Source organism: Dacryopinax primogenitus, assembly GCF_000292625.1.
Source record: "Dacryopinax primogenitus strain DJM-731 SS1 chromosome Unknown DACRYscaffold_3, whole genome shotgun sequence".
In the NCBI taxonomy this organism is placed as follows: Eukaryota; Fungi; Basidiomycota; class Dacrymycetes; order Dacrymycetales; family Dacrymycetaceae; genus Dacryopinax; species Dacryopinax primogenitus.
This window is the reverse complement of record NW_024467200.1, coordinates 387,772-414,890: the sequence shown is the minus strand read 5'-3', so window position 1 is coordinate 414,890 and position 27,119 is coordinate 387,772. Positions and strand designations below refer to the sequence as shown.

At 54.4% G+C, this 27,119-nt stretch overlaps 14 protein-coding genes across 14 annotated transcripts; 10 read left to right on the top strand and 4 right to left on the bottom strand.

Annotated features, from left to right (window-relative positions):
* Positions 1-187: 187 nt before the first annotated feature.
* Positions 188-892, bottom strand: DACRYDRAFT_47125 (galactose-binding like protein; the record flags this gene model as incomplete). Its single annotated transcript, XM_040774742.1, has 5 exons — positions 188-260; positions 307-408; positions 459-634; positions 693-753; positions 813-892. Coding segments are annotated over 5 exons (492 nt in total), but the record flags the coding sequence as incomplete, so codon positions are not given.
* Positions 893-1,202: 310 nt separating this feature from the next.
* On the top strand, positions 1,203-3,597 carry DACRYDRAFT_114050 (Metallo-dependent hydrolase). The gene is made up of 7 exons (XM_040769748.1): positions 1,203-1,641; positions 1,692-2,034; positions 2,088-2,168; positions 2,219-2,443; positions 2,492-3,160; positions 3,212-3,411; positions 3,462-3,597. Exons 1-5 carry the CDS (start codon positions 1,379-1,381, stop codon positions 2,642-2,644), a joined length of 1,065 nt encoding a protein of 354 aa, XP_040631590.1. The 5' UTR covers positions 1,203-1,378; the 3' UTR covers positions 2,645-3,160; positions 3,212-3,411; positions 3,462-3,597.
* A 1,249-nt stretch (positions 3,598-4,846) lies between these two features.
* Positions 4,847-6,308, top strand: DACRYDRAFT_114049 (uncharacterized protein; the record flags this gene model as incomplete). Its single annotated transcript, XM_040769747.1, has 6 exons — positions 4,847-5,047; positions 5,107-5,162; positions 5,301-5,584; positions 5,630-5,806; positions 5,867-6,115; positions 6,169-6,308. 6 exons carry the CDS (start codon positions 4,847-4,849, stop codon positions 6,306-6,308), a joined length of 1,107 nt encoding a protein of 368 aa, XP_040631589.1.
* A 219-nt stretch (positions 6,309-6,527) lies between these two features.
* Positions 6,528-7,118, bottom strand: DACRYDRAFT_75569 (cytochrome c oxidase subunit VIb). Its single transcript, XM_040776142.1, has 5 exons — positions 7,072-7,118; positions 6,986-7,017; positions 6,799-6,933; positions 6,742-6,749; positions 6,528-6,691 (listed from the first exon to the last, which is right to left on the bottom strand). Exons 1-5 carry the CDS (start codon positions 7,092-7,094, stop codon positions 6,632-6,634), a joined length of 258 nt encoding a protein of 85 aa, XP_040631588.1. The 5' UTR covers positions 7,095-7,118; the 3' UTR covers positions 6,528-6,631.
* A 169-nt stretch (positions 7,119-7,287) lies between these two features.
* On the top strand, positions 7,288-9,414 carry DACRYDRAFT_62859 (Prp18-domain-containing protein; the record flags this gene model as incomplete). Its single annotated transcript, XM_040775714.1, has 6 exons — positions 7,288-7,431; positions 7,483-7,987; positions 8,045-8,282; positions 8,329-8,427; positions 8,477-8,940; positions 8,991-9,414. The coding sequence occupies 5 exons, from the start codon at positions 7,288-7,290 to the stop codon at positions 8,535-8,537; spliced, it is 1,047 nt and encodes a 348-aa protein (XP_040631587.1). The 3' UTR covers positions 8,538-8,940; positions 8,991-9,414.
* A 171-nt stretch (positions 9,415-9,585) lies between these two features.
* DACRYDRAFT_47218 (uncharacterized protein) lies at positions 9,586-10,509 on the top strand (the record flags this gene model as incomplete). Its single annotated transcript, XM_040774748.1, has 3 exons — positions 9,586-9,733; positions 9,810-9,894; positions 9,945-10,509. The coding sequence occupies 3 exons, from the start codon at positions 9,586-9,588 to the stop codon at positions 10,507-10,509; spliced, it is 798 nt and encodes a 265-aa protein (XP_040631586.1).
* A 331-nt stretch (positions 10,510-10,840) lies between these two features.
* Positions 10,841-12,043, top strand: DACRYDRAFT_20342 (uncharacterized protein). Its single transcript, XM_040771899.1, has one exon. It carries the CDS (start codon positions 11,072-11,074, stop codon positions 11,384-11,386), a length of 315 nt encoding a protein of 104 aa, XP_040631585.1. The 5' UTR covers positions 10,841-11,071; the 3' UTR covers positions 11,387-12,043.
* A 598-nt stretch (positions 12,044-12,641) lies between these two features.
* DACRYDRAFT_20341 (uncharacterized protein) lies at positions 12,642-14,267 on the top strand. Its single transcript, XM_040771898.1, has 5 exons — positions 12,642-12,746; positions 12,802-12,988; positions 13,044-13,157; positions 13,205-13,284; positions 13,331-14,267. The coding sequence occupies exons 2-5, from the start codon at positions 12,842-12,844 to the stop codon at positions 14,085-14,087; spliced, it is 1,098 nt and encodes a 365-aa protein (XP_040631584.1). The 5' UTR covers positions 12,642-12,746; positions 12,802-12,841; the 3' UTR covers positions 14,088-14,267.
* Positions 14,268-14,507: 240 nt separating this feature from the next.
* DACRYDRAFT_114044 (RIC1-domain-containing protein) lies at positions 14,508-18,458 on the top strand (the record flags this gene model as incomplete). The annotated part of the gene is made up of 11 exons (XM_040769746.1): positions 14,508-14,660; positions 14,713-15,570; positions 15,617-16,060; positions 16,104-16,158; positions 16,206-16,270; positions 16,318-16,668; positions 16,716-16,980; positions 17,029-17,352; positions 17,401-17,495; positions 17,547-17,897; positions 17,943-18,458. 11 exons carry the CDS (start codon positions 14,508-14,510, stop codon positions 18,456-18,458), a joined length of 3,477 nt encoding a protein of 1,158 aa, XP_040631583.1.
* A 1,103-nt stretch (positions 18,459-19,561) lies between these two features.
* DACRYDRAFT_20338 (glycoside hydrolase) lies at positions 19,562-21,813 on the top strand. The gene is made up of 3 exons (XM_040771897.1): positions 19,562-19,995; positions 20,046-20,419; positions 20,463-21,813. Exons 1-3 carry the CDS (start codon positions 19,649-19,651, stop codon positions 21,362-21,364), a joined length of 1,623 nt encoding a protein of 540 aa, XP_040631582.1. The 5' UTR covers positions 19,562-19,648; the 3' UTR covers positions 21,365-21,813.
* Positions 21,814-22,224: 411 nt separating this feature from the next.
* On the top strand, positions 22,225-23,609 carry DACRYDRAFT_47605 (polysaccharide deacetylase; the record flags this gene model as incomplete). Its single annotated transcript, XM_040774768.1, has 9 exons — positions 22,225-22,277; positions 22,386-22,509; positions 22,574-22,652; positions 22,710-22,723; positions 22,773-22,816; positions 22,867-22,902; positions 22,951-23,283; positions 23,340-23,454; positions 23,505-23,609. The coding sequence occupies 9 exons, from the start codon at positions 22,225-22,227 to the stop codon at positions 23,607-23,609; spliced, it is 903 nt and encodes a 300-aa protein (XP_040631581.1).
* A 71-nt stretch (positions 23,610-23,680) lies between these two features.
* On the bottom strand, positions 23,681-24,932 carry DACRYDRAFT_114041 (cobW-domain-containing protein; the record flags this gene model as incomplete). The annotated part of the gene is made up of 4 exons (XM_040769745.1): positions 24,746-24,932; positions 24,540-24,690; positions 24,308-24,485; positions 23,681-24,256 (listed from the first exon to the last, which is right to left on the bottom strand). The coding sequence occupies exons 1-4, from the start codon at positions 24,897-24,899 to the stop codon at positions 23,681-23,683; spliced, it is 1,059 nt and encodes a 352-aa protein (XP_040631580.1). The 5' UTR covers positions 24,900-24,932.
* Positions 24,933-25,188: 256 nt separating this feature from the next.
* Positions 25,189-26,533, top strand: DACRYDRAFT_20336 (uncharacterized protein). The gene is made up of 5 exons (XM_040771896.1): positions 25,189-25,264; positions 25,322-25,589; positions 25,651-25,850; positions 25,896-26,170; positions 26,220-26,533. The coding sequence occupies exons 3-4, from the start codon at positions 25,779-25,781 to the stop codon at positions 26,130-26,132; spliced, it is 309 nt and encodes a 102-aa protein (XP_040631579.1). The 5' UTR covers positions 25,189-25,264; positions 25,322-25,589; positions 25,651-25,778; the 3' UTR covers positions 26,133-26,170; positions 26,220-26,533.
* A 91-nt stretch (positions 26,534-26,624) lies between these two features.
* On the bottom strand, positions 26,625-26,984 carry DACRYDRAFT_104560 (CENP-B protein; the record flags this gene model as incomplete). The annotated part of the gene is made up of 1 exon (XM_040767951.1): positions 26,625-26,984. One exon carries the CDS (start codon positions 26,982-26,984, stop codon positions 26,625-26,627), a length of 360 nt encoding a protein of 119 aa, XP_040631578.1.
* Between the last annotated feature and the right edge of the window lie 135 nt (positions 26,985-27,119).

Genomic DNA, 27,119 nt, shown 5'->3' with positions numbered 1-27,119 from the left:
TTCATCTCCTGCTTTTCCCACGCCGTGTTCTAATATTGTAGCGTGTATGGCACCTGTATATCCTAGTCTGTGCCGAACAATGATGATTATCAATTCTCTGCTCTGGTTGCTTTTTTTGAGTCGCTGGTTGCCTTTTTTCAGCTCCAAAACACACCCAGTACTTTGCATAAACTGCCCCATTGGTGTGCTATCGGATTGTCTGGTGCATCCTAAACGCCGCTGAAGTGAAAGGGAACAAGTGTTCTTCCTCCTCTTTGGCTCTGCTGCGAAGTCAGGTAACTTCCAGAGGGCGATGAATTCACGTACGCTCGCGGACCCAGCACAAGCATACCCCGCACATGTGTGTCCTTACCACTCAGGTGATTGCCCACAATGACAATTTGAAGGACGTGCAAGTCCAGCACATGTCTACGACGTCGACATTAGCAGATAGCTCTCACAATACTCCGCATACACACGCAACGTCCGGTTGCTCTGCTTCCATCAGAACATCAAATGTCACCCAGCCCGTTGGTTTCTCGAAGCTGACCATGCGCACGTCTTGTAGATCATGCACGGTCGTACCTGCGCGCACGCAGAGCTTGTTTGGTGTGTACGACTCGTCTTGCAATGCATCCAGATGAAGGGAGATTTTCTTCGGCAATCGTAAGGCATTTAGAGAGCGCCGTTGCATGTAGCGTAAAGTATCTTACTTGCACTTTCACTTGTCTTGGAAAGTACAAAGTGATGAAATGAGGTTGAGGCCCGTCGCTCCTGCAGTGTGATTGCCTCTGTAAAGCTCCAGTAGACAAGCGGGTTGGAAGTAGACGTACTGCCAGAACGTGGAAGGATCGTCATCGTACAGGCATTCCACGCCAAAGCCATACTTCGAAGAAGAGACAGACCAGCTGGCCAGGTGTCCCAAGCTTTGATATATCCCAGAGGGTGCGTCTGACAGAGAGAAGTATGAATAAGCAGTACGCCCCCCATACTGTTGCCTGCTGTCTCGCCTGGTGTGATTGCTACTCCTGCCGCAGTATTGCTCTGTATGGTTGCCTGCTGAACGCTGCGTCGTAACACTGGGGTAGCCATATTACTTTCAACTAATCGGAGATGACATCCAGAACAGTTGGAGAGATTACGGCATTTCGAAAGTACGCGCCCATGGCGCCACGCGTCTAACTCCTGGCGGAGTCACCACTCACAACACAGTACTAGTTGACCCAAGTGAAAGTGTAGTGGGTCGGCACTATATGCTACGCGTAGCATTTTCGAGGCTTAGTCACATCTTCAAATCATACAGTGCTGGCGACTGAGTGAGGATTCAAAGGCTTCAGATCTGTTGGAACTGTTCTCGTGCAATTTGTCTCCCTTGGACATCCGGAAGCTCTTGGACAACATGGGCGTCGACTTCCACTCAGTCCTAGGAGCACCAGATAACCCGGGTGGTCTAGCATGGCGCGCACTGAGCAGCGCCCAGCAAGAGTTTATCAAGGCTCTTCCGAAAGCTGAGGTGCACGCTCACTTGAATGGATGCATACCGCTCGCTTGTCTGCAGGAGCTTGCTAGGGATCATGCCTTCAACGGTGGTTCGATGACCGCTGAGGTACAACGTGGACTCGCCGTGCTGGAGACAGGTGTTGTTCTCAGCGAGATCTCGGAGTGAGCGCCTCTCAGACGGCATTGTTATACGCTGACCGAGTCTGCTGGAGTTTCTTCGGGTTGTTCCCAGCTATTTACGCGTTGACATCTACCCCACCAGCGGTGAAGAAAGCTACCCAAGCCGTGCTCGCCTCTTTCCTATCCACGTCACCTCCCCAATGCCAGTATATCGAGCTCCGAACAACACCCCGCAAGACCCCTCATATGACGGCAGAAGAGTATCTCTCGACAGTGCTGGACGTTATCGAGTCCTTCGAAGGACGCGCCGCGTTGATCCTGAGCGTTGACCGGCGTATGTCTGTCGATGATGTCTCGAGGTATGTCGAGTTGGCTAAGACGCTCAAGCGGGAAGGGAGGGCGATCGTCGGCGTCGATCTTTGCGGTGATCCGTTGGTAAAAAGTCAATCCATCTACTCTGTGTTGCAGCACTAATCTATACTCTTCAGACAGGAAATATGGAAGACTTCGCCCCAATCCTCGCATCAGTACACGACGCTGGTCTAAAGCTAACACTCCACATCGCCGAAGTACGCACATACATCTCACTCCCGTTCGCACTTTAACTGACCTACAACAGACTCCTCAAAACGACGAACCTGACACGCTTACGCTTCTCTCCGCCAAGCCCGATCGGCTGGGCCACGCAACCTTTCTCACCCCCGCTGCACAAGCTATCGTACGACGCGAGAAGATACCGGTCGAGATTTGCTTGACGTCAAACGTGCTATGCAAGACGGTGCCCTCGCTGCAAGATCACCATATTTCCGACTTGCTGTTGCACCAACACCCGGTCGTGATCTGCGTACGTAGCTTTTCTGAATTAACAGGTACGAATTGACGGGGATGACAGACGGACGACACGCTCCCCTTCCGTAATAGCCTGTTCGAGGAGTATGCCCTTCTTCTCGCCCCACCGCCGCTTGGTCTGGGTTTCGCAGAAGTGGAGGTGGAGAGGATTGCTAGAGAGGGGATGGGGACGACGTTTCGCTCCACGAAGGATTGAACATAGTAGATGACCGGCGTTAAGACATAGTTCAGCTAGAGATATCATTGATCCCACTGTGCGACGTCGACATGACCTGAATTATATACCAGCCCCGCATTGTGGACACCCTTCACAACACGTCTCTTGCTGCTAATCTATGCACCATGGAGTGGTACTAGAAAGACTGCTGAAAGTAAAATCCCAGAAAGATCTGTGTCGCGCCTTCTAAGCTCGGTATTGGGGCACCGCGGGCATACTTTTTCGCCATGTAACCTTTGACCCAGAGTCGGCCGATGGTTTTGTAGCATTCACATCCCAATCAGAACCAAACTGTTCCGGAAGGGTCGATTGCGCAAGTGAACCATATGGTGCAAACTCAAGGGAGAGGCACACGCATGCATTGCAAGATAAGTAGCTAATGACTACTTATCCCACCCGACAGCCAACCGTACATGAACGAGAAGTGGGGCGAGGAACCATCTAGTTGGCAATGGTGACCTCGACCTCGACACCGGGCTCGAGGGAGATGGAAGTCTACGGGATCTGATTAGCACAACACGCATTATGCGACGCATTAGAACGCACGATCTGCTTGACGACCTCGCTGGTAGAGTTGAGGTCAATGAGGCGCTTGTGCACCTTGAGCTCGTAGCGGTCCCAGGTCTTGGATCCCTCACCGCAAGGGGTCTTACGGGTGGTGATCTTGAGGACCTTGGTAGGGAGGCGAACAGGGCCCTTGACACGGAGGTCCTTGTCCTTGGCACGGTTGACGAGATCACCGCAGACTGTAAACAAGTTAGTTAGGGGAACTTTAGAGAATAGATAAGAGACGAACACTTCTCGAGGTTCTTGACGTTGGAGCTGGTGAGGGTGATGCGGATGCGGTGGGTCTTGCCAGTAGCGACGTTGCCCGCGGCGTCGTATTCCTTTTCCTTCGCGACGTAACTCATATTGTTGGAGACAGCGGTGACGAAGTGTGGATTGTTGAGAGTAGAGAGATGATGAGCGCTTGTCTGGTGAAAGACCCTCGTGATGCTGTACAGTTCTTTTGAGAGTGGCTGAGGGTTGATGAGGGCCGGTTGTTCCTGGGAAGACCCTTTAGGACCCGCTTACCTAAGTGGCATGTGATGTGCACCCCTTGTCACAAGTGAAACTAGGGGAGCCCGTCTTGCTTTGCTCATCATTCTAGGTGCAAGAGTCTTTTATTTGCTACACATAGTTCCCGTCTCCCGTCTCCCGTCTCCCATCTCCCATCTCCCATCTCCCATCTCCCATCTCCCGTGTCCTGTGTCCTGTGTCCTGTTTCTGTGAGTGCTTTATATAGTAAAGGTCCAGGGTAGAATACCTATTTGGTTAGGGTTGTAAGTCTTTTGTTCAGTCTATGTAGCTCTGTAGTCAATATACCTTTACCTTGCATGCATGTATTTCATATATTATATGTTGAATATTTGGGGATATGGGTTAGAGGTAGGGTTTAAAAAGGGCCAGGGTTAAGTAACCCTCAGCCTCCTAGGGACCCGCACTGCCGCAGTGGAAGCAGATTTAGTTCGACTTCCAATTTTGGACTTAGGGTCCGGATTTACTTCCTTACTGGCACGTGGTGCCACGTGAACCACGTGCTTTTTCGCGTGGCTTTGCCCCCGGCTTCTTGCCATTTGCTTCACTATATAGGATTGTGGGCAGCATCGGGGCGATTTGTGATAAGTCAGGGTAGGTCCGCCCTTCACGTGTTGTTATCAGTGTGGTGGTGCCACGCAAATGAACAAATTATTCATGTTCATTAACCACAACTTGGACCACCTGCTCACACTTGTCGCACTCTCTGCAGTTTTTCTTTTCACACACTCACAGCGAATTCTACGGCCTGTGTTTGCTCATATCTAGCGGGAATTTCGGTGGCTATTGAGGTCTCATCCAAGTTTCACGCCCGCAAACCAAACCTGTTACCTGGTCCAGTTCAATATATTTCCTTCTCCCACCTGACCTGTACTAGTCTTCGCCTCTTTCCTCCGAGTCTCTGCCGAGTAGAATCCTGCCAGCCAATAACCGGTCGATATTACCTCATGTCTTCCTTCCCTGGGGTATCCTAGGGTGCTTGCCTCATCACACGGGCGCTTGTCGAATGCGTTATAATCTGGACCGCTCCTCGCACGCTGTAATCATTCACTGCGTCTCCACAACCCTCCCCTTGGGCTGCCCCCCCCTTACTTGTCCATCACGATGCCCTCTCTGCTCCTGCGAAAATATGCTGCTCTCACTGCTACACTCTCAATCCCCATCCCAAGCAGCAGCAAATCCGTCTGCAACACCCTCCTCACAATAATCAATGACCCGCACCTCACCTCCTACCCGCCATCCCACGCCTATCAAACCCGGTTCTTCAAGCGGTTGGTAGACGAGCTCGAAGCTCGTGCAGATTATGTACGTATCTATTTCCATTCGAACAGGGGCGTGCGGGCTGAGCGGACCGCGCCGGGCAGCCGATAGATGAAGAGATCTATGAGGCATTCATGGATGCCATGGCCGGGTCGTCCTCGTGCGTAGCCCTCCGCACCCTGGGACCACATGCTCATCCGTGTGTCCATGCTCTGCGTATTTAATCTGTCTCGTGTACCTCTATCTGTGCTTGCTGCTCTCCGGTGCTCCCATCGTTTCCCTCCGGTTGTATTCTCAGGGAAGGATGTAGTAACCATTCCACTTCCAGTCCGGGCCTGCAAGTCACTCCCCCCTCTCCGTCCTACAGGACACACTACTACCCCCTCCGCCTCTCCTCAAGGGGGCAGGAAAACGGCCACCGCTCTCCCCCAGGCTGCCTATGTGCACGCGAGCAGGCGGATGAAGAGGGTTGGGGCCGATTGACCGTATTCGAGAGCCCTAGCCTTGTAGAAGCGGGCACGACGGGGCTGAGAACTTGGCGTGCCGCCCTATGGATGGGGGAATGGCTCCTTGCCCACTCTGGTGCGTTCTCCTTTCCCTGGCGGATCCAGCTGATGTAGGAAACAGAAGTTGTCAAGGGAAAGAAAGTGCTTGAGCTGGGCAGCGGCACGGGTTTCCTGGGAATACTTGTTGCTCAGCTCCAACTTCTAGCTGGGGAAGGGAACGGGGTAGGCGAGGTGTGGATGACCGATTGTTCGGACGCGGTCCTGCACCGGTGTGCGAATAACGTGCACTTGCCTTGCAGTGAGTACCGCACACGCATTGTCTCTCTTTCCAATTATATGCTAATCATTGAGAACGTAGACAACCTTGAAGCACACCCTGGGCTGCATACCACCTCCTTAGACTGGACCTCCTCTCTCCCTGAGGTAGAGGCCCAGATGCAGCAGATGAAGCCAGACGTCGTCATCGCCTGTGACGTCGTGTTCGATACCTCTATCGTACCGGATCTTGTGAAAGCTCTACGCTTGACGTTGGGCACTGCTGGAGCGTGCTGGGTTGCTGGAGCGATAAGGAATGAAGAAACGACTAATGCGTTCATCCGGGAAGCAGGTGCGTGCTGTCTGCTATAATGTCAGTGCCAAAACTCATCTAGGTGCGCGCAGAGAACCAAGGCCTGCGGGTAAGAGACACAGACTGGGCGTTCGGGGATGATGAACGCGTGTTTCTGGGTGGAAGCGAGGGAGGGGAAGGGATGGGGGAGGTTCGGCTGATGTGTTTGACTAAGGGGGTGAAAGAGCAATGATAGTCCCCTTGCCTTGTTCGAAGGCGATGTGTTGGGTAGATTCCGTGTGTAATAGCTGATCGTGTGATGCATCTGCCTTTCTCAGTGGAGCACGTTCAAGCAGGGCCATGAGAGGAAGATACACATGCTTCCCGCAGCTCATCGGCATGTCGCGCTCACACTATTGGTGGCAGCTCGCATGCTAACAATCCACGAATCCATGAATGATCAGGAACTTTCTTTCATTCGAAGAGATAGATTCCAGGGATGAGGTTTACAGCACATTGTAGGCTGTTTGGTGAAGAGAACAGGGCAAGGGAGCGCATTCTAATGTACGAAGTGCTTCAAGGCTCCAGGGAAGAAGGGAAGGTGCCGTTCTCGCGCTGCTCATCGAATTGACCGATCTACACATGCTGTCAGTATAGAGTCTATAAGAAAAAATGTAATGGAGTACCCATGAATCTGTTAGAATGGTCAGTAGAGGGTGGTATAAAAGGAGCAGAGGACGTACTGGGGCACAGCGAGTTGAACGCGCGGAAGAACTGCTTGCAAGGCGGGAAGTCCTCGCCCTTAGCAGCGATGCACTTGTAATAATCAATGTAGTTCTGGTAGCAGTGCTTGGTCTGGTTCTGGTTGGGGAAGCGGGCTGGTCGAGGTGGGTCAGTTGCCTGTTTGAGGCGGTGAAAGGAAGTGCGTACCGTCGAAGCCAGCTGTCTGGAGGACGAAGGAGCTATACCCAACGTTTCTCAACACAGTTTCTCTCAGCATAGCAGTGTGCACCTACGCAGACTGATCCGTATCCGACATGATTCCACTTGCAATGAACGGTATGGGAGAGCAGGAGAGCGGTGGGGGAGGGAGGAGGAGGAGGAAGCGGCGGGACAGAGCAGCGGAGATGCAACAAGCGGAATCAATTGATGCCGACATCTCCGCCCGCAGTGGACAATTCACTCACAGAAGGTCCCTTATACTGAGCTAAACTACCTCATCCTTTTCGACAATGGATTTTCTGGCTGCTGAGCTTGCTTCAAAGCGGAAGGCATTGGAGGATCATAATGGCCGACCGAAGAAGTATATGCGGCGAGGAGAGGTAGAGGCTATGGAACGGGAAAAGGAACTAGCGCGCAAGAAGCAGTTGCTGAAGGTGAGTATCACTTGCGTAGTTGGGTATATCGATCAAACTAAGTGCATATAGACGGCTTCACCAGCACGATCACCTGCACCCTCGGCCAGTCCCGCTCCAACGGCCGACACAGGATCTCCCGCACCTGAGGCAGAGCCCAAAGCCGGCGGAGAAATGGCGCATTTGTCAACACCCGAAGTCATTCGCCGTCTGCGACAAAAGGGTCAGCCAGTAACAATGTTCGGAGAAACAGAACGCGAGCGAAGGCTGAGATTGAGGGCTCTGGAACTCATGGAAGAGCGGGGCGGTGATCGGGCGGGACAAAACGATTTTAAGCGGGCTTTGGAAGTACTCGAGAGTGCGGAAGGAGAGGCTAAAGCAAAGCAGACCGGGTCTGCGGCTGCGCCGGCACATTGCGAGGCTAAGGGAGGGAAGGACGAAGGCAGGAAGAGAGAGCAGGATGATGAGGTGCAGTTGGAGTGGATCAAGGACGCGAAGGAGAAGCTGTATCCGGCGATATACTTTGCGCTGAAAAAGAAGCTGAAGGAGTGGGAGGTGGCTATGGCAGAGCGACCAGGTGCGACTTCGTTCTCCCCTTCAACACCCAGCCACTATCATGCTCATTTGGAGGTAGAGAGTATCAAACGCACAGCGCAAGGAAAGCTTGCAGCGGCGACGCAAGTTCAGTCTGCCGAGTACCTCAAACCGTTGTTCAAGCAGCTCCGAACCAAGACAATGGACGATGACGTGTTAGGCAAGCTCGCTGAAATTGTATACCACATGCAGCACCGACAGTATCAACGTGCGAATGATGCCTATCTGAGGTTGAGCATCGGGAATGCTGCGTGGCCGATTGGGGTCACTATGGTTGGGTGCGTGCTTCTCCCACAGGAAGGGATACGAGCTCACGAAATGCAGTATCCACGAGCGTTCTGCAAGAGAAAAGATCTCGACCGATCAGGTGGCGCATGTGCTTAACGACGAAGTCAGCAGGAAGTATATCCAGAGCGTGAAGCGGTGCGTATTGCATGGCATCGCCCAAGTTCCCACTCTGACGAAGCGCCAGATTGCTCACGTTTGCACAAACCAAATATCCACCGGAAGACATTTCGCAGCTCATGGGTTGAGAAATCGCACTTGACTACCATATTCATGTTGTATTCCCTAACACACTGTGCTATTACATCGCATTCTCGCATTCTTCGAATCATCCAGAACTCCTCAGAATGACGTCCACCCACCGTCGGCGACGATGATGGACCCGCTGAGTGACTTGCTCGCATCCGAGCACAGGAACACGGCGACGCCAGCTAACTCGTCCACGTCGACCGTATTCGGCTGCATCGCCATCGTCGTCATCGACAAGTTCATGTTCTCCTGATGAACACCGTTCTTGAACGCGTCCTGTATGTTCGTGCCAGGTATTGCACCGGGGCAGATGACGTTGCACCGGATGTTCTGCTTGTGATAGGCAGCAGCGGTGTTTCTCGTCAGGCCGATGACGGCGTGCTTGCTTGCCGTGTAGGCCGCCTGCAAGGAATCGTTACACAGTTGATCTCTGGTTTAGATGGACAACGCACCCCAGCACGGTTCCCAAATAGTCCACCGATGGAGGCAACGTTCAAGATCACTCCTCCCGGCGTCTGCTTGGCCGAGAAATTCTTGATCACCGCGCGGCTCATCAGCATCGACCCAGTAAGGTTGACAGCTATGACCTTGTCCCAGTTATCGGTATCAACGTCTCCGGCAGGTGCAAAGTTGTCCATGACGCCCGCGTTGTTAACGAGGATGTCCACATGCCCAAACTTGGCCACCGTCTCCTCTACGATCTTCTGCACGCTCGCGTCGCTCGTGATATTCCCCTCGATCGCGAGCGCGTCCTCGCCTAGCTCGGCAGCAGCACCAGATAGGTACGCAGTGTTGATGTCCACTAGGACGACCTTGGCGCCTGCGGCAAGGAAGGCTTTGGAAATGGCTTTACCGAGCCCACCGCCGGCGCCAGTGATGATGGCGACTTTGGAGGTGAGGGAGGACATGTTCTTTGGGGCAGTGCTGAAATTTGATTATAATTTCCCAATGTGGAGACTCCCATGACCGTCTTATTTATATTGTTCTGTACTCACCTCGAGTCACTGGCATGTCCAGGGTTCAACGAAACCCATTCATCTCTGACCAATGTCCCAACCAAGCACGGTCACCGTACACGCACCAGACCGATCCCCTCGCCGGAAACGTGCACCAGGGAAGCTGCCATTGAAGTACTCATATGCGCCTAGCAACGACGGGACGGACGAAAACCTGTTGATCCTACTACATGGACTTGGTTTGCTTGCTTGCTTCTTCGTGCTTTTTGGTCCGCGGCTGATGGAGTGATCATTGTCGCTGCTGCGGATATGAAGGCGATACGGAACTCCCGTTTGCCAATCTGGGCCGGTCGTTGAAGCTCCCTCAAACAGCGACTCTCTCCCTCCGTGCGCCCCTGAGGTACGATCACCTCCTTCATCTCCTTCCTGTATCTGCTCACACGCAACAAGGATCCCATTCCTAGAAGAAGACGCATTCCAATGGTACCCCTCTTTCGACCCCCTCGGAGACCTTCTCACCCGACCCGACCCCACAGGCGCAGTAGACGTCCTCCTCCTCACCCTCAAAGCGCTGGTGGACGACTGCCACTGGCCAGTGAATAAGATCCACCTGTTTGGCTTTGCCCAGGGAGGGAGCGTGGCTGCCGAGCTTGCGGTGCGGGTTTGGCAGGATCGGGTGTTCCCTTCAGGGGGGGAGACGGTGGAGCCCCTCGCTTTAGCTTCGGTGGTGACAATCGGTGGTCCGCTTCTAGAACATCCAACATTCACCCCAGCCTGCGCGACTCCTATTCTCGTCTTCCACCGCCTACCACCCTCGGCGTCCGCCCTCCCGTCCTCAGCAGTACGCGCGTTCGAGCGAGCGTTCCAGGAAATGAAGGAGCTCAAGATCACGGGAGGGGAGGGGATGCCCCGCAGTAGAGAGGAGTGGGAGCCGGTTATGCGCTTCTGGGCTGGGGTGTTGGGCAGGCGGGTGCCAGAGGACTTGTTAGAGGTTGTTGCTGGTGGGCCTGTTTAGGAGTCAGGATCTGGGAGACGTGAAGTGAAGTGAAGTGATGTGATGTGCGTGGTGTGCGTGATGACTGACGACTTGTGTTGTAGTGTGTTGTTAATCTTTACTTGGGGGAATGCGATGCTTCATTGCTCCTGTTTAGCTATCTGGTGACTGTTTCCGGTGACGGCCGGTAGTGCACGAAGACTCGGTCAATGTGTGCGGTATGATGTTCCAATAATGCTCGTGGACATAAGCTGGTCATCATTGCTGAGCAGGTTCGAGATTGCACATCGTCAATAACATTATTAAGCACGGAACTCTGCGCATCCGACTCAATGCTCTCTGCGTCCAAGTCGTACGTTGAGCTGGATGCAGGATCTCTGTCCAGGCTTCCTAGTTTGCTAGTTAGAACGGTATCGACATCCTCCTGGTTAACGACCACCCTTGTGATCAATTGCTCTTGCAACAACCAACATCCATCGCACGGCTACTTGCTCCAACCTCTCACTCCCCTGCACGCACCTTGCTCCGTCAACGCCCAGCATGTCTTTGCGCGACAACAGCCTCACTGATGAGTTCCAGGAGGATGCCGCACCCGAATGCCCAGGTCGTGGACAACGCCAACGCCGCTCCCGCCTCCCTCCCCTGCACCAGCGACGGTACTCCCGTAATACAGCCTGGTCTGAGCTTTCGCGGCAAACGCAGTCTGACGACCGACGAGCCGGACGAAATGGACATCGAGGTCCCAAAGTCGATGAAGCCACATTCTGGCAAAACCGATACGATGCTGCCTAACCCTTGGCGTACAACAACGCTCCTGCCCGTGCGAAAGGAGAACAGGTCGTATATGCGCTTGACGATATTGCCGACTCTTCGACTGCCCGACAGCAAGGACTCTTAGAGTTGTCCGATCGAAGTCACCGAGCTGCCCAGCACGAGGGACCAGGCAGGAACTTCAGGGCAGTGACAACACAGCATACACTCAGTCGGAGCATGAATATGATCACGAATCTGCTGCTGAAAGCTTTCCAGCAGCAGACTCGCCATCGAATGGGAAGGGGAAAGATAGTGGTCACAGCAAGATGCACAAGCCGGGCCAATATCTCTCCAACCCGCCCTTACCGTGCTGCCCCACTCAACTACTCTACTCTACTCTACATGATACAGACTCGACAATCCCCTGCTCAAATCCCAGGTCCAGAACGGACTCGGAGATATCACGAAACCTCTCAATGCCGGCAGGCGCAACTCCGCACTGGGGCGTCGTCACTGCGCTGGCATTGCCGGCGACATGTCAGAACGACGATGTTCATCCGGGAGGCGGCCATGTATGTTGCCTGTGAGCGATACACCCGTACATAGGGCGCTGCGCATAAATCAGGAACATGGCCGAGTGTCGAGCGAGGTGGATGACCGGAACGGCCAACTAGAAGAAAACAGAGGGAGGGAGAGAAAGGATGCGGGAGACGGCGTGATGGCCAGGATGGGGGTTTATATATGCGCATATAGCTAGCCTAGGTCGGGGCTCCACACGGGGTGGGGACGGTCAGATCGAAAGTTCTGGACCTCCCGCCTCCCATCTCATCTTACCAATGTCACGTGGACGGGCACCCTCGAACTTTGATGGCGGGGCTCTACTCTGAGAAAGCTTCGGGGGTGCGAAGTTTAGGAGGAGATCTAGAGTGTATTGGGTGTGCTGGTTGAGACCCGCTGGGTTGGCGGAGATGTGCGGTGGTGTTTAGAAAGGTCGGCTGCCGGGTTACTTCGGTTGCCAGCGTCATGGGTATTCAGTTATGACCGGGAGATGCCGGAGATGTTGAGCAAAGAGCAGAAGGAAACTGCGGATAATGTCGTATCTAATTCGCGAGGTTTGTTGAAGATTACCAAGTGGATGGATCCGATACCTCTGAGTCGGATGAATGATGAATCGATGGCAGGAATGAGCGTCTATTTGGTGATGAGTGACGTTGTTACTAAAAATACACAACTTTAATTCTCTTGGCAGTTGAGAAGCGCCTTATTGGTGTGAGTCCGATTGAATCGGAACTAGCAACCAGGGACAACATGCCTTTTTTCCATATTCCGCCTCAATGTGGTGTGAAGTGTCCCTGCCCTCATACACGGCCTCTTTTCACCTCTTTTCACCCTTACCTTTTCTCTCTTATTCCCATTTCTCATCCTCCGATTTTACCGCTCAGGCTAGGAAGGATACTTCATCCATCCGTCTACATCGGGGAATTGCACAGCACAGCACCCCACAGGCCAGCACTACATCAACCGCCCACCAACACATCTAGTAACTCTTTCCCCTGCTAGCATACCTGCAAATCAGTACAACCCTATCCAAACATTCACAATGCTCGCCCTCCTTCTTCTTGCAGGCTCGGCAACGGCGCAGTACTCGGCCACGTATATCCCCGCTGATGCACCGGACCAGTCTCAGGTCGGACAGATAGGCACCAATCAGTGCGGGACGACCAACTCCCAGGGGTCTCTCTGCCAGGTACGCCTTCCCTCTGTGACATCCATAGCCGCTGACGGGACTGGGTTGGGAATAGAACGCGTACTTGAATGGTCTCGATGACTTTTGTCTCTTTGCCCCGCCTTGGACGAATGGGACAAACTCGACGATAGGCGCTACCGAGGAGGACGAAGTATCCTGGTGCATGCGCGTGAGTCTCCTCGTTTGCTCCTCCAACCCCATGCTGATACATCGTAGACTGGCTATGGCACGCGTACGATCCCCGATGGGACCATCACCGGTGCGCACTGGGTCCAGACGCCTCTCTACGTCCAGATGTACGCCTCTTCCCTCCTGCGCGAACTGTACTGACACGCGCTGCAGCACCGGCTTCGGCGATCTCACAAAGCTCAACATCCCCGCCGGGGACGGTGGTGGAGAACTCGACCCGCACAGCTGGACGGGCCTCGGGAACCCCCAGGGCGGGCTCGTCTTCGGCACCACCTTCGGAGGGATACAGCAGTATCATGAATGGACAAACTTCATGTCCGCTGACGAGTTCTGCTTTCGCGCGTGCGTCGATGGGCCCGAGGCGACGACCTACTGCCAGCATGTGTATGACGAACAGGGGTGCGAGTGGAACATGCCTGCCAACTACGATATTGGCACATTCACCTCCTGCCAGGCGGACGACGGCGCGCCCATGGGGGTTTATGGATCGTCGACGTGGGACAGCAATTGCCAGCACACGGCTTGTGCTGGAGGCACTCCCTCGGCGCAGGCAGCACCGAGCAGCAGCATGTGCAGCTCGGTGAACTCGATCTCGAACCTTGCTGCTGTGGCGCCCACCGCTACTGCCACGGGGCCGTTCACATTCGACTCTGCCGCACTGGCGAGTAGCAACTCGGTCGCTTCGACTGCAGTGACGACGAGCACTACGTCGTCTAGTTCAACGAGTTCGGGTCTGGCGACCAGCAAGTCGAGCTCGACGGGAGGTTCGGGGACGGCTACCGTTAGCGCCCAGGGTTCCCCGACTGTCAGCCCCGGCAGCACGGCCCGCGGTTCGGCGGTGGGACTCGAGCTGCCTTTTGGGAGCGTGCTTGCTTTGGGAGGAATGGTGTTGGGAATGCTGATGCTTTGATTCCCCTCACCGCTTACCGGTGTCCGCCACCTCAGACTAAATACTCTCGTTTCTTTTCGTAGCGCATTGGGCACAGGCTTCATCATGTTTGACGTGGTTTTACAAGGACATTTGTTGTGTTTTGTTGTCGGATGTGACGTACTCTTTGATCATTTGATACTATTTGAGAGTGATGATTCTTTTGATGTGGACTCTGACCTAATGTTACGGGAAAGTTTCTGCCGACGTGGCTACGACTGTTCTGTTCAGGGACTCAACAACCAGGAACAAATACAACAATTCCCGCAACTGCCGTAACTTGCACATATTTAAAATATGCACTTTCATTCCTGGAAAAGTTATTACTTCTCTCTTTCTTAACTTTCTCTACTACCGGACAAAGGATAAACGGACAACGATCAAAGGGGTTAAAGGGCAACGATGTACTGGCCTACCTCGACAGCCCGGATCCTCTCACCGACTCTTACCCTCCCACCCGAATCCCCAGATCCGATCATCTACTCCTCTCTCAACGCCCGCAAGACCCTCTTTCTCACTCTTACCGCCAGCTCAATATCAATCTGGCGCGTCCGGGTACGTCTCTCACAACTTTCAACTTCCAAACGGCCAAGCTAACCCCAAGCAGCCAAGTGTCGTCCTCGCCGAACTCCGCCGCTCGAAAGCAGAAGTCGACCTGCACGGACCTGCAACCTGGGCCGACTGGTCACCCGACGGAACGCGAATCGTGCTCCAGACGAGCGACTCGCATCTGATCCTCCTCTCTCTGCTGTACGGCCATGCACCGCCGGCATATAGGATGCCGGACCTCCCAAGGTCGGGGATGAAGCATTTTGCTCCTGCGCCGGGGGAGGGGGGGCCGATACAGAGCGTGGAGATTGGGATTGAAGGAGTTGTGAAGCTTGAAGGAGGCTTGTTGTGTGCGGCTATTACAAATAGCAGGATATTCTTCTCCACGCTCAGCCCGCCGAGTGTGCAGTCGATCCCTTTCCCCAGCCCGCCGAAGGAAGGGGAAGGGGAAGGGGAGGGAAAGGGAGAGAATGAACTGGAGGTGGCGGAGAGGCATGAGGTGTGGCTGTTGGAGGATATGCCGTGGTTGGAGAGAGAGGTTTTGGAAGTGGATGTTAAGGGCCATCCGGGGGAGCTTGTGGGTGTGGATCATGGGGATGACGTTCGGGAAGAGCACGCCGAAGAGGAACTGGAAGAGCATGCGGAGGAGGAGCTGGAAGAGCACGCTGAGGAGCTGGAAGAACATGCCCCGGAGGCAGGGGACGAAGGCGCTGAACTACACGCGAATGGGAACGGCGTACAGTATTCTCCGCACGAGGGAGAAGAGACACAAGCCGAAGCAGAGGAAGCGCCCGAGGATATGCACGAAACGGACGAAAGCACACTCACAGTCGTCAAGATGTACTATTGGCGGCGGCAGAAGGTATGGGGATGGATCATGAGTGACGGCAGCGCATATTATGTTCGAATGGGCGAGGTGCGTCTACGTGTCCTTGCTAGAAGCCATGATTGATCAGTTTCAGAACGCCAAATCCCGACATTCGCAAGAGACAGAATCCGAAGCCTACACATCCTTCCAAGGCATCCGCATCCCCCTTCCCCCTTTTGTCAACACCCCCCTCACCCCGGCCAACACCGTACACGAAATAACGACCCTCGCGCCCAACTTCAAGTTCTCAACGCTGTTCGTCGGCACCTCTACGGGCAAGCTCTTCCTCCTCCCTCTCCCGCCTTCGGCCAACCCCAGCCCGAACTATTTCGCACACGTCAGGCAGCTGAGTAGGGAAAGCCTGGCCGTGAAGGGCCGGATCAAATGCGCGGATTGGACGGGAGATGGGTATGCCGTTGCCGTAGGATGGGAAGGGGGATGGGGAGTCTGGAGCGTGGGTGGGAGGGAGCTGGGAGGCGCCGGAGCGGTGAAGGGCGTCGATACGAAGGATAGATATATTTCGGGTGTGGATCATCTGGTGAGTTGGCTTGCTCTGTGAGAAACGCAGCTGATGGGCATAGTTTTGGTCTATGGGCAACACGGAGCTGTTCACGTTCGCCCTGCCGGGTCCGGATTGTGAGTTGAGTCATATGTTCGCATCATGCGCTTAACTTGTTTGACAGCACCGGCCGACCAGATATTCGTAGTCCCCTTTATTAAATCTGCCCTGACGGGTCAGCAAGCTCCTGTGCGTACGAGCGTTCGCCCCTATCTCAGCCTCTAACTTCAACACAGGAAAACGCACGATACGCATTCCTGCACATGGACGACAGGGTGCTCGTCTACCGCGGAGCCGACCAGCCAGACATGAGCGTCATCAACCCCGAAAGTGATGTCTGGCAGCACATCAAGATCCCCCCTTCGTACCTCTCCACCAACTGGCCGATCCGCTATGCCTCCATCAGCGCTGATGGGCGGCTAATTGCTGTGGCTGGTCGGCGGGGCTTGGTGCATTATAGTTCTGCCTCTGGACGGTGGAAGATGTTTGTGGACGAGGGACAAGAACAGGCATTCATAGTCCGTGGAGGGATGATATGGTTCCATCATGTACTTGTCGCTGCGACCGAGGGGGAGAACTCATTCCAGGTACGTACTCAATCCCATTCAGTGGGATCATTGCTGATCAAGTGAAGGTACGGTTATACTCCCGTGATACCGATCTCTCGAACTACAATGTCCTCCATGTGGAGGAGTTCCTGTCCCCGATCCTGAACCTCTCGCTGATCGACAACTCCCTCCTGGTGTATACGGCAGACAACAACCTGTTCCACTTCCTGATCGTCCCGACGCGGGATACGATCCAGCTGCATCTATGTGGTAGTATCAGCTTTAATGGGGTTATCAACACTCCTCATGCCGTACGAGGTATGAGCTGGATGATCCCACCGGTGCAGAAACGTACGTGCACACAAGATTCCAGAAATCACAAACCTGACAGCCTTGCAGAGCTCGGCGACCCGACAGATGATCTCATCGTCGCTACCGTTATCATGCTGATCGGGGGGAAGCTCGTCCTCCTCCGACCGCGAAAAGCCGGCTCCGACGAAGTGCGATACGACATGCAGATACTTGCTGACTGTGTCGAGTTCTGCTGGACACAGTTACGTGGCGTGGGTGCTCTGGAGAACTCACTATGGGCGTTTGATGGGTGTGGCCTGAGGGTGTGGCTCGATGCGCTCACCATCGAAGCGGTAGAGGTGGATGACGAGAAGGACGCGTATGAGAGCGTGAAGGAGAGCGTGCATGTGCCGCTGGACTCGTATCCTGTTTGTGAGTGCTATTCAACGGGTTTGGCAGCGTTGTCTGAGATGCGTGTAGCTGTCTTGACGGATAAAGGGGTTATCATCGGTGTCGAACCGGAGTTTACCATCCGTGAGAGTCTGCCATTCGCAATGTACAAGATCGTCACGACTGTAAGTCCTCAGCTTCTCGCAGTACGCTCTCATCTGACCGGTGCATGACAGAGCCATCTGTTCATCCAGCATGTCCTTCGGTTCCATCTCGAAGAAGGCCAATTAGAAGACGCAGTCAACTTTGGTGCATACTTCGAGAGCCTCGTGTACTTCTCACACGCACTCGAGATCTTATTACACGATGTCTTGGAAGACGAAGTGAGCGGTAGGCTGAGGAATGGACAAGTTCACCATGCGGAAGAAGACGAGGACGATACCGGACCGCTCTTATCCCGGGTCGTCGAGTTCCTCGACTACTTCGACGATGCCTTGGAGGTCGTTGTGGGCGTGGCGAGGAAAACGGAGATGGCACGTTGGCAGACTCTGTTCAACACTGTCGGCAATCCACGCACGCTCTTCGAGGTACGTATCCCCATTCCCCATTGACAGTCCTAACAAGAAGACCAGAAATGCTTATCCTCCAACCGGCTGCAAACGGCCGCGTCCTACCTCCTGGTCCTGCACAACCTAGAACAACTAGACGAAAGCCACGACGACGTTATCCGGTTGCTCAAAGCTGCCGTAGCGGCAAAAGCCGACTCCCTGTGTGCCGAAGTCCTCCGTTTCCTACGCTCGATAGACGAGACCGGCGCTTCGCTGCTGCAAGCGGCGCGGGAAGCTGGCCTGCTAGACGACAGCGGTACGCGCACGCCTGCCGAGGCCCAGACCCAGGTGGCAGTCGCCCGTTCCCCGCCGGAGATGGTACCGGCGAAGATGGACCCTGTGCCGGAGGCGGCGAAGCGCAGGACGCAGAGTGTTGGGCTTGGGTTTTTGCCTGGGACGTTTGGGGAGGAGGTGAGGGAGAGCCCGGAGCAGGTGAGAGAGAGCCCGGAGCAGGCGAGCGAGGGGCTGCCTGAGGTGGAGCAAGTGCAGGTGCAGGAAACGTCGGATAATGTCACGGCTGCGCGAACTCAGGAGCCGTAACCTCGGAGGGTTATCGCACCTCGCTGCGAGTGCGGGGCCGACATGAGGAACGCATCTCTGGAATACCCCGGAACTCCTCCCTATACCATAATGTACCACCACCCCTCCGAGCGCATTCGTTCAGCTCTGGGGCTCTATTATTTGTCTTATCATACCAGTACTGTACTGTATACCACGCAATATCTATATCCTAAACTCTGATCTTGTCGGCGTTGTCCAAAGCTTTCCTGCTTGATTCTACCTTGTGTCATGCGAGCTCGCTGACGCCCTGCTTTTCAGGCGACAAGCTGCGGACGAACTCGAAGATCTCGGTTATCTGACAACATGGACCGTACGCGTTTGAGGTAGATGAGCAGCTGCAGAACAGGGGGCAGGGGGTGTAGTATAATAAGGTGAGGGTTGCGCACAATGTATTATTAGATTTCGTGTAGTGAAGAGTGAGAGCATTGGACGGGATGGATGGGATACACGTGCTTGATCACGAACAGGAGCGGCAAGGAAGTGCAAGGGAGGGAGGATGGGCAGCGAGGAGAGGTGCCGCGGTCTGCAGGTTTGGTAGACTGAGAATAGGACAGGCAAGGTTCTGGAAATTCGGAACACAAAACCAAACGGTACTTGTCAACCGCCGGTGCAAAGCGCTGAAAGGATATGTATGCACCTATTTCTGCAGTCGTCCTTACTCGCACGGCTAGAGAACCGCGAGACAGGAGGCGATAGGATATCCCATCCTGTGGACAAGGTTTGGTGCGACGGATGTATCCTTGTGTAAGGTATTCGGTGGTGATCGGCTGTGAGTGTTATCCCTTATTTGGTATGTAGGAAGTGTACTATACTAGTGTATTGTATGTGGAGGAAGAGTGACGCAATGGGTATGGTAAGTATGACGTTAGTTGAATGTGATAAATGATTGTAGTGAAGGGATGAATCAAGGGTCACTCACACTCGCTCGATCACTCTTCTCACTCCCACTCTACTCGCTCCCACTCTTTTGGTACCTACTACACTCCACTGTGCCATTCATTCGTTTACTATTCGCACTCCAATCGACGCTCTTTTTTATACATTCCTCCTTTGTCACTCCCACCATGGCATCACGTATCAACCTCATATCACAACAGTCATTACACTACCCATTCAACTCTCCCTACGCTTCATACTCATCTCCTCCTACTCCCCTTCGTCACTTAGGAATGTCACAAGAATCCACTGAATACAAGTCTGCAGATTCACTCCCTGCATACGCCTACGACTCCACAGCCCATCTCCGCCCTTATACATATCCTCGCAGTAGCGTACACGCTTTCTTCGACGATACCCGGATCAAGAAGAAAAAATGGTACCAACGCCCATATGTGATCGCTTTGCTTGCTCTCTGCTTGCTCGCCGTCGTCGCTCTCGGTGTAGGACTTGGAGTGGGGCATACACTAGGAAGGGCGAGTACGGCTGCTACCAGTTCAGGGGGCACAGGCAGTGGGCAAGCAGGCACTCCTGCACCTAGCAACTCCTCCTCTCCTTCACCAACCTACAACATCACCGCGTACGTCCCCACACCCAATATCCAGACCTGCACGCTAACCACTCACCCAGCTTCGCCCCACTTCCAAAATGGAACTGGACCGACCCATCCCAAAAACTCATCGGCATCTCCCTAGGCAACTACCTCGTCCTCGAACGATGGATGAGCGAGGACTGGTTCGTCAACTCCTCTTCCCCAGACGCGTGGGACGAGTGGACATTCTCAAACTTCACCGGTTCGGACGCAGCGGGGTTGTTACAGGCACACTGGGATTCCTGGGTCACCGAAGCGGATGTGGACACGGTTTGGAAGGCGGGGATAAACACACTGAGGATCCCTACGGGGTACTGGGCGTGGATTCAGACTGAAGAGGGGGAACCGTATGTCCAAGCAGGCCAGTTAGACCGCCTGGAGAGAGTCATGAGCTGGGCCTACAAGCGCGGTAGTACGTCCCCCCTTCCCTCCCTGCGCCCCGCTAACAAACCCAGTGTACGTCCTCATAGACCTCCACGGTCTCCCAGGCTCTCAAAACGGCGAACAGCAATCAGGACACAACACCACAGACGTGCGGTTCTACCAACCCGCCTACCAATCCCGGGCCGACGCGACCCTCTCCACCGCACTAGGCTGGATCAGCGCCTCCCCCTACCGGTCCACCGTCGCCGGGATCGAGGTGTGTAACGAGCCTGTGCCGAACTCTGCGGATAACTTTAGCGTCCTCCGTGCGTTTTACGAGAGGTCCTACGCGGCGTGTACACAGCGCGACGACCCGGTGCCGATGATCTTCCACCACGGGTATCCGGATACGGACCACCTCGCCTACTGGCTAGACTTTGTCACAGGCAAAGACCCCAACTACCTCATACTAGAAGATCACCCCTACCCGGGCAACTTCCCACTGCAAACAGACAGCCAGGACATCCTCGCCCAAGTATGTCAAGACGCTTCTTCCTACCAAGGCTACCCTGTGCCTGTAGCGGTGACAGAATGGTCCCTCACGACAGGGCTGAACGGGAGTAGCTTCGAAACCCGGTTTTATGAACAGCAAGTGACGGCTTGGGCCTGGAGCGCGGGAGGTGTTTTCTGGTCTTTGAGGGCTAACCAGTCCCTGCTAGGAGTTGCAGCTGCACCTCCGGAACAACAACGCCAGTACTCGTTCTTGGACTTGCTAGGGGAAGGGGTCGTCCCTCTGCCGCAAGGGAACCAGACGAGTCAGGAGTATCTACAGAGCTTGCAGGGGTTGGAGGGGGGCCAGGGCCAGGGGTGCGGGCCGGTGCCTGGAGAGAAATGGGGAAACGCGAGTTATACGAGTGTTGCTGCGGAGCCGACTTATACGAGTGGGGAGTTGACGGTCAGTTTGCCGGCGGCGACGGGGATCGCGGTGGCTTGAGAACTGACACTCTGTTTTTTCTGCTTTGTTCTCGTTCTTTCGCGTTGTTTGATCTGCCACCTGCTGTATGTGGGCGGGGGGGAGGGGACGAGGGGGCGAGGCGCTGGACAGCCCGTTCTTTAAAACCCGACGTTCGTTCAACCCCACGCTCGTTTTGACTCTCTCTCTTTCTCTCTTTCTTACAGCGCTGTTCATACTGCCAGTGCATGGGATGTTGCTTCCCTACCCCTTGGAGCTGTGCACTGCCGAAGGCGAGTGGCACAGTCCTTTGTAGCTCTTTGTTGTTCTTCGCGTTGTTGTTGTTTGTTGTCTACCCTCACTGTTGTTTGCCAGCATGTTCTTCCCCTCCTGCGACGTACTACGTACTACGGACCACGGACCATCTATACTAGCGCTAGCCCGCAGCCTGTAGACGACCAAACTGTAGAATTAAAACACGCGTTTATCTTAGACCCCTGAATGGGGTGGGTGTCCGCGCTACCAGGCTACGACATCGCGAAGCTGGAAGCTGGGGAACGCATGCAAGCCAGAAGCCTTCAACACAAGGATCGCACTTCGCAGACTTGCAGACTCGACCTCTGCCAGCTCAGGATTGGGTTCTTTCACCAGCGTCTGCCCAGCAGCACAAGGAGTGTTTGCTGGCTTCCCCTTTTCTCTATTGTTCGCTCGTTTGCCCTTCGCAGCGGGTGGACGTTCCTCTTCGGCTGCTTATCGCCCTACTCTCGACTCCCGATGAAGGTAGTGGACGTCCTCCATCCGCATGGGCCAGCTCACCTCGCACACTGTACACTGCAGCTCCTTAACGGGGGCTTGCTAGTCCTCCCCTGGTTTGTGCCTAGCCTGGATAGCGGTTATCTGACATGCCCAGAGCACAAGTCTGTACAGGAGTAGACGTGGACGCTGTTGCCGGTGCGTCCTCTCCCTTCCCCTCCTACGCCCTCTAACAATGCACTGCACGGCAGGCTGGTACCCCCTATTTCCTATTTCACTCCCCAGTCCTTCCCTTCTCACACATCGGCAGGCTAGGCTCCTACGGCGGGGAGAACAGCCCGAGCGATATCGCCCGGGGGATGTTCGCGGGCCAAGCAGGCAGTTCGAGGCTGCTCAGGCTCTTCTCCAAGTATGGGATCAAGACTTCCTGGGCTGTGCGTACTTTTTCCTGCGTCTGGTCTTGATCCAGATGCAGATGGGTGGGGCTGACGGGCGTAGATACCCGGACATTCGTGGGAGACGTTCCCTGAGGAGATGAGTGCGGTTTGGGAGGCGGGGCACGAGGTTGTGCTTCATGGTCCGACTCCCACGCTTTTGGAAGGGTGATTGATAGCTGATGCTTGATCTTTGTTAGGTTATTCGCATGAGGTACGCACCCACTTTGGGAGGAGATCGGGACTTACTGTATGGACCGCAGAACCCGATCGCGATGACCCCGAAGCAGGAGGCTGACGTGCTTGAGTATACCTTTGAGGCGAGCATTCCCACGCTAATTCGTTCGACGCTGACAGGGAACAGCTCGCGACCAAGTACTGCGGAAAGGCACCGTGCGTGCTATGTTTCCCTCAGAAGCGCGTAGGTTACCCCTTGCACAGCGTGGGTTACGTAGCCCCATGGTGTGAGAACTCCCCGCAGACGTCCGCGCTTCTGCTCTCACACGGCATCGAATATTCTCGTACAAACATGCACCGGGATGCAGAGCCCTACTATGGGCGCGTAGGACATACATGGACCAAGATCGACTATGCTGCCGAGGCCAAGACGTGGATGAAACCTCTTATTCGCGGGACTGAGACTGGGCTCGTGGAGATACCTACCAGTTGGTACTTGGACGACATGGAACCGTTTATGTTTATCAAGCAGTTCCCGAACTCGCATGGGTGGGTGGACACCAGAGTTGTAGAAAATCTTTGGAAGGATCAGTTCAGGTGGGCGTTGGTATCATGATACTGTTGCGGATGCCGTCTGAGGATTGCGTGCTCAGCTACTTTTATCGAGAGTATGATGACTTTGTGTTCCCGATTACGATCCATCCGGATGTGTCTGGTCATCCGCATGTGATCCTTATGTTGGAGCGCTTCATCGAATGGGTCAACACGGTTCGTACTTGCTTGAGCATGCGGGGAGAGCCTACTCAGCTCGCCTGTAGCACGACGGAGTTCAGTGGGTGACGATGAAGGAAATGAGCGATGATTTCAAGCGCAAGAACCCCCTTCCTGGAAGAGGGAACGGATTGCCTGTGAACGACGCCTGACAACGGAAGCCAACCTCTATTTTGTCTACGAGTACAATCTAAGAATTACAAACAATTGTCCAGCATTGGGTTTACGATAAATTTGCCCCAAGCATCTCGGCAAGTTTCCGGGCCCTTCGTTTCACCTCACCTCTCGCGCCCATCACTGTTAATCTAATGTCTACGTCTTTCATCTCTCTTTCGTCTTGCAGAGGGGTGAGCTCGAATCTCCCGAACGCCCAGTTGAGAATGCTCATGCCGGCAGGAAGTCGAACGAAGCCTTTAACGCGGTAGATATCCTCTTTTGGCAAAACCGATAATGCAGCGGTAAGGCTCTCTTCTGTTAGAGTAGCAGATTCTGACGCAGCATGACATCCTGATTCGTGATCGTGATCGTGATCGTGGTGCGGATTATGTGCGGCGCCATGTGTATGTGGGTCTGAACCTCCTCGCCAGACTGTCGCGGTTTCGACCTCATCATGATGGTTCACAGGAACGTCCAAGTTTGAGTCGTATAGTTGGTATAACGTCGAGTCCAAGTTGAAGATGAGAGACGGATCTACTCCGACTCCTTTCGGACACTTGATCTTGGGTGTCATGTCGTTCAGGGTATTGAGGTGGTCTATGACGATATCTAACGCTCGTTCGGAGACAGTCTCGTACTTGTTCTGCGTTCGGCGGTTAGCAGTGGTAAAGATCTCTGGGAGGACGGTGCGTACAACAAGCAAGATGTCGGTGTACTTTGCTTGCATCTTTGCAGTCGGGCTGTCGTCCTCGTATCCTGTAAAGTTCTCCGCATCTATGACGGTCAAGATGGCATCGAGCTTGAAGCCGCCTTCGGTTTCTTTCTCGAGTTCACGGATCTGCCATGCGATCGTTGCAGGGAATGCTGAGCCACTAAAGTGCAAGCGTCAGAGATGAATCCGGCGGGAAAGCATTGGTCAAACATACGAGCACTCGATGATCACCCGATCAGGTGCAAAGTTTTCTCTAATCTCCAACAAGGCATTCTTCATCTTCCCCACCAGCACACAGCACATGCACCCATTTAAGATTTCGCTCACAGAAGCAAGGGATGACTGCTTCGCAAGCTGGCTATCCACTGTATATAGTATCAACATACACGCGCGCCAAATACGCAACTCGATTAGGCACACCTTCGACATCCCCAAACTCATTCTTGAGCAGGACCACTTTATAGTATTTCGGGAGGTGGGGCAGTAGGGACAGGATGAGTGACGTCTTCCCAGCGCCCAGAAATCCAGTGAAGACAGTCACTGGGATATCATTTCGCAAAGGAGCGTCGCCCATGTGTAGCAGGACGTTCAGAGTCTAGCGTCTAACAAAGTGTCCAGCTGTGAAGAGGTGATACCGGAAACGTCAGCTCAAACCGGCATCGGCGTCGGGCGTCATGCACGGCGCCTTCATCGGGTCCAGTATCTGTTTGCGCTCATGTGATTTCTGAAAGTGAACCACACAACAACCCAAAATGATGTTGAGGACTGCCGGAATCGAACGCGTCATCGTGCCAGGTCAGGAGATCTGCTTCCGCCGCCCTTCCTCGGGTCCAAGGGACCGGCTAGTAGGCACCGGACTTCTGCCCAGGGGCACGATGGCCGCCGCTCATTTCCTTCATTTGTCACCCATTGAACTCCATCGTGCTACAAGCCAGCTGAGTAGGCTCTTCCCACATGTTCAAGCAAGTACGAGCCATGTTGACCCTTTCGATGAAGCGCTCCAACATCCCAGCGGTATGGATAAGTACAATGTGCTGCGTTACCGCCAGATGGGGTCTGCAGGGCTTGCCCCGCACATACACGGCAACGGGCACCTGTCAAACTGGCTCTCTTCCATTGTCAATGCCCTGCTTCGTTTGGCCCGGATAACGCATCACATTCAGAACAAATCTGACCGAATGGCAGCAGCAGGCCACCTTAAAAACCTCGCCGCCCGGTCTCCTAGGTCTGCAAATGCCTTCCCGCGATAAACTTGGCAAGGCAGGTGGGCCCCCTCTCGGTAAAATTCATCTCGCCAATTTGCAAGCTGACATCAGTCGCCCCAGCGTGAGAGGCGGTAACGGCATGGAAGAGAACATCGTAAGTTGCACCTCATCATTTCGTACTAATGGTCATCTAGAAGAAAACGGCAAGACAGAAGCGGCGGCTCCAAGTATCGAGCGAGGATGAGCAAATGGATGAGGATAGGGCGTACAGCGGGCCAGACGGGGAAGGGCTCCCCATCAAACGCACCCGTCAAGAGGAGGTGAGTACAGCTGCTTACACACGGATACCCGTTCATTGTCATTAGGAGAAAATCATGACCGACAAGAGCGCCGGGCCCAACAAGAAGAAGCGTGCCTCTGGACTGATCGCATCGAGGAGGAAGGCGATGACTACTGGTGGTCGACAATCGGCACCCGCCCAGCTGCCGGTTCAAGACGACTCTGCGGGATCGAGAGAGGCATCGGCGAGTGAGTATGAGGAGAGCGAGGTAAGGGGAAGGGGAAGGGGAAGGGGAAGGCAAAGCCAACCCCTCGTGTCGTGAAGAGCGGCCCAGAGCCCGGCACAGACGAATTCTTCCAGGTGAGTACTTACCCTCATTGCAGGTTCTCAACACTTACGTGCCCTGCAGCGCTCTGTTCAGCGCGAGCTCCTCCATCTCCTACGGCATTTCGTCGACACCAACCATGCGTACCGGCGCATTCAGGTCGCCATGCTCACGAAAATGCCGGGCGAAGTCCCTCTCTCCTTCCCCCATCGCTTCGAGCCTGTGTTCTTCAAGGACACGAACAGCAAGGGCGACACCCTCGACAGGCAGCTCAATAAGTGGCTGAAGAGGATGAGCCCAACGCGGAGGAGGATCAGGAGGATGACCCCGAATGACGGTCGCCCAAATATTAATATATTACTACCTAGCTTAGTAAACAAATAGAGACTGTGAACACGAACAACTCCGCGGACGGGTTCGCCGAGGGCGGGAGGGGGAGGAGGAACAGCTTCAGACGTTCCGGACCCAGTTTCTCGTGTGCAGGACCCTTCAGTCACTCAGCCCATCCTCACCATTTAAGTGCATAAGCCATTCCAGACCAGTAGTGTTGTCCGTCCAGCCTTTGTCGGTGGGTTTGACAACCCAATCCTCCGGGATGTTGTTGTCCGCATACCATGTTGCAAGGTGGTGCCGCCCAAGCACGCAAAGACAAGGGGGGAGGACGTACCCATCTGCTGCAATGCAGCAGATAGCTGTTGCCCACTCCCGGTTCCCTGGCTGGATAGCCTTTGCCCGGGCTGTCCGTTCACTGCTTATCACAACCGTTGTCGCTCTGATCATGCCCATGGCAAAGCCGGTCTCATCGAAGTTATAGAAATCGCCTGGCTGAACACCATATTTTGATTGCATATTGGTCACAAGCCAGAACCATGCAGCGTACACTTGTGGATCTTCCTGCCGTGCTCTCTGGTAGTCAAGGGGACGGGAGAGCCGAGTCTTGATCTCTGGTCGTCGTCGGATGAACCGGTCTGCCCATCGCCACCC

What these genes read in the sequence shown, in the direction of transcription:
- DACRYDRAFT_20341 (XM_040771898.1), top strand. Translation starts at nt 12,842, where the DNA reads ATGCTCGCCCTCCTTCTTCTTGCAGGCTCGGCAACGGCGCAGTACTCG. An exon ending in CCCAGGGGTCTCTCTGCCAG is followed by an intron (nt 12,989 to 13,043) that starts GTACGCCTTCCC and finishes GGTTGGGAATAG; the next exon opens with AACGCGTACTTGAATGGTCT. An exon ending in AAGTATCCTGGTGCATGCGC is followed by an intron (nt 13,158 to 13,204) that starts GTGAGTCTCCTC and finishes GATACATCGTAG; the next exon opens with ACTGGCTATGGCACGCGTAC.
- DACRYDRAFT_20336 (XM_040771896.1), top strand. Translation starts at nt 25,779, where the DNA reads ATGGATGAGGATAGGGCGTACAGCGGGCCAGACGGGGAAGGGCTCCCC. An exon ending in AACGCACCCGTCAAGAGGAG is followed by an intron (nt 25,851 to 25,895) that starts GTGAGTACAGCT and finishes CATTGTCATTAG; the next exon opens with GAGAAAATCATGACCGACAA.
- DACRYDRAFT_20342 (XM_040771899.1), top strand. Translation starts at nt 11,072, where the DNA reads ATGCCGCACCCGAATGCCCAGGTCGTGGACAACGCCAACGCCGCTCCC.
- DACRYDRAFT_20338 (XM_040771897.1), top strand. Translation starts at nt 19,649, where the DNA reads ATGTCACAAGAATCCACTGAATACAAGTCTGCAGATTCACTCCCTGCA. An exon ending in CCAACCTACAACATCACCGC is followed by an intron (nt 19,996 to 20,045) that starts GTACGTCCCCAC and finishes CCACTCACCCAG; the next exon opens with CTTCGCCCCACTTCCAAAAT. An exon ending in CTGGGCCTACAAGCGCGGTA is followed by an intron (nt 20,420 to 20,462) that starts GTACGTCCCCCC and finishes TAACAAACCCAG; the next exon opens with TGTACGTCCTCATAGACCTC.
- DACRYDRAFT_114050 (XM_040769748.1), top strand. Translation starts at nt 1,379, where the DNA reads ATGGGCGTCGACTTCCACTCAGTCCTAGGAGCACCAGATAACCCGGGT. An exon ending in GTTCTCAGCGAGATCTCGGA is followed by an intron (nt 1,642 to 1,691) that starts GTGAGCGCCTCT and finishes AGTCTGCTGGAG; the next exon opens with TTTCTTCGGGTTGTTCCCAG. An exon ending in AACACCCGGTCGTGATCTGC is followed by an intron (nt 2,444 to 2,491) that starts GTACGTAGCTTT and finishes CGGGGATGACAG; the next exon opens with ACGGACGACACGCTCCCCTT.
- DACRYDRAFT_75569 (XM_040776142.1), bottom strand. Translation starts at nt 7,094, where the DNA reads ATGTCGGATACGGATCAGTCTGC. An exon ending in TCGGATACGGATCAGTCTGC is followed by an intron (nt 7,018 to 7,071) that starts GTAGGTGCACAC and finishes CGTTGGGTATAG; the next exon opens with CTCCTTCGTCCTCCAGACAG. An exon ending in CCAGACAGCTGGCTTCGACG is followed by an intron (nt 6,934 to 6,985) that starts GTACGCACTTCC and finishes CACCTCGACCAG; the next exon opens with CCCGCTTCCCCAACCAGAAC.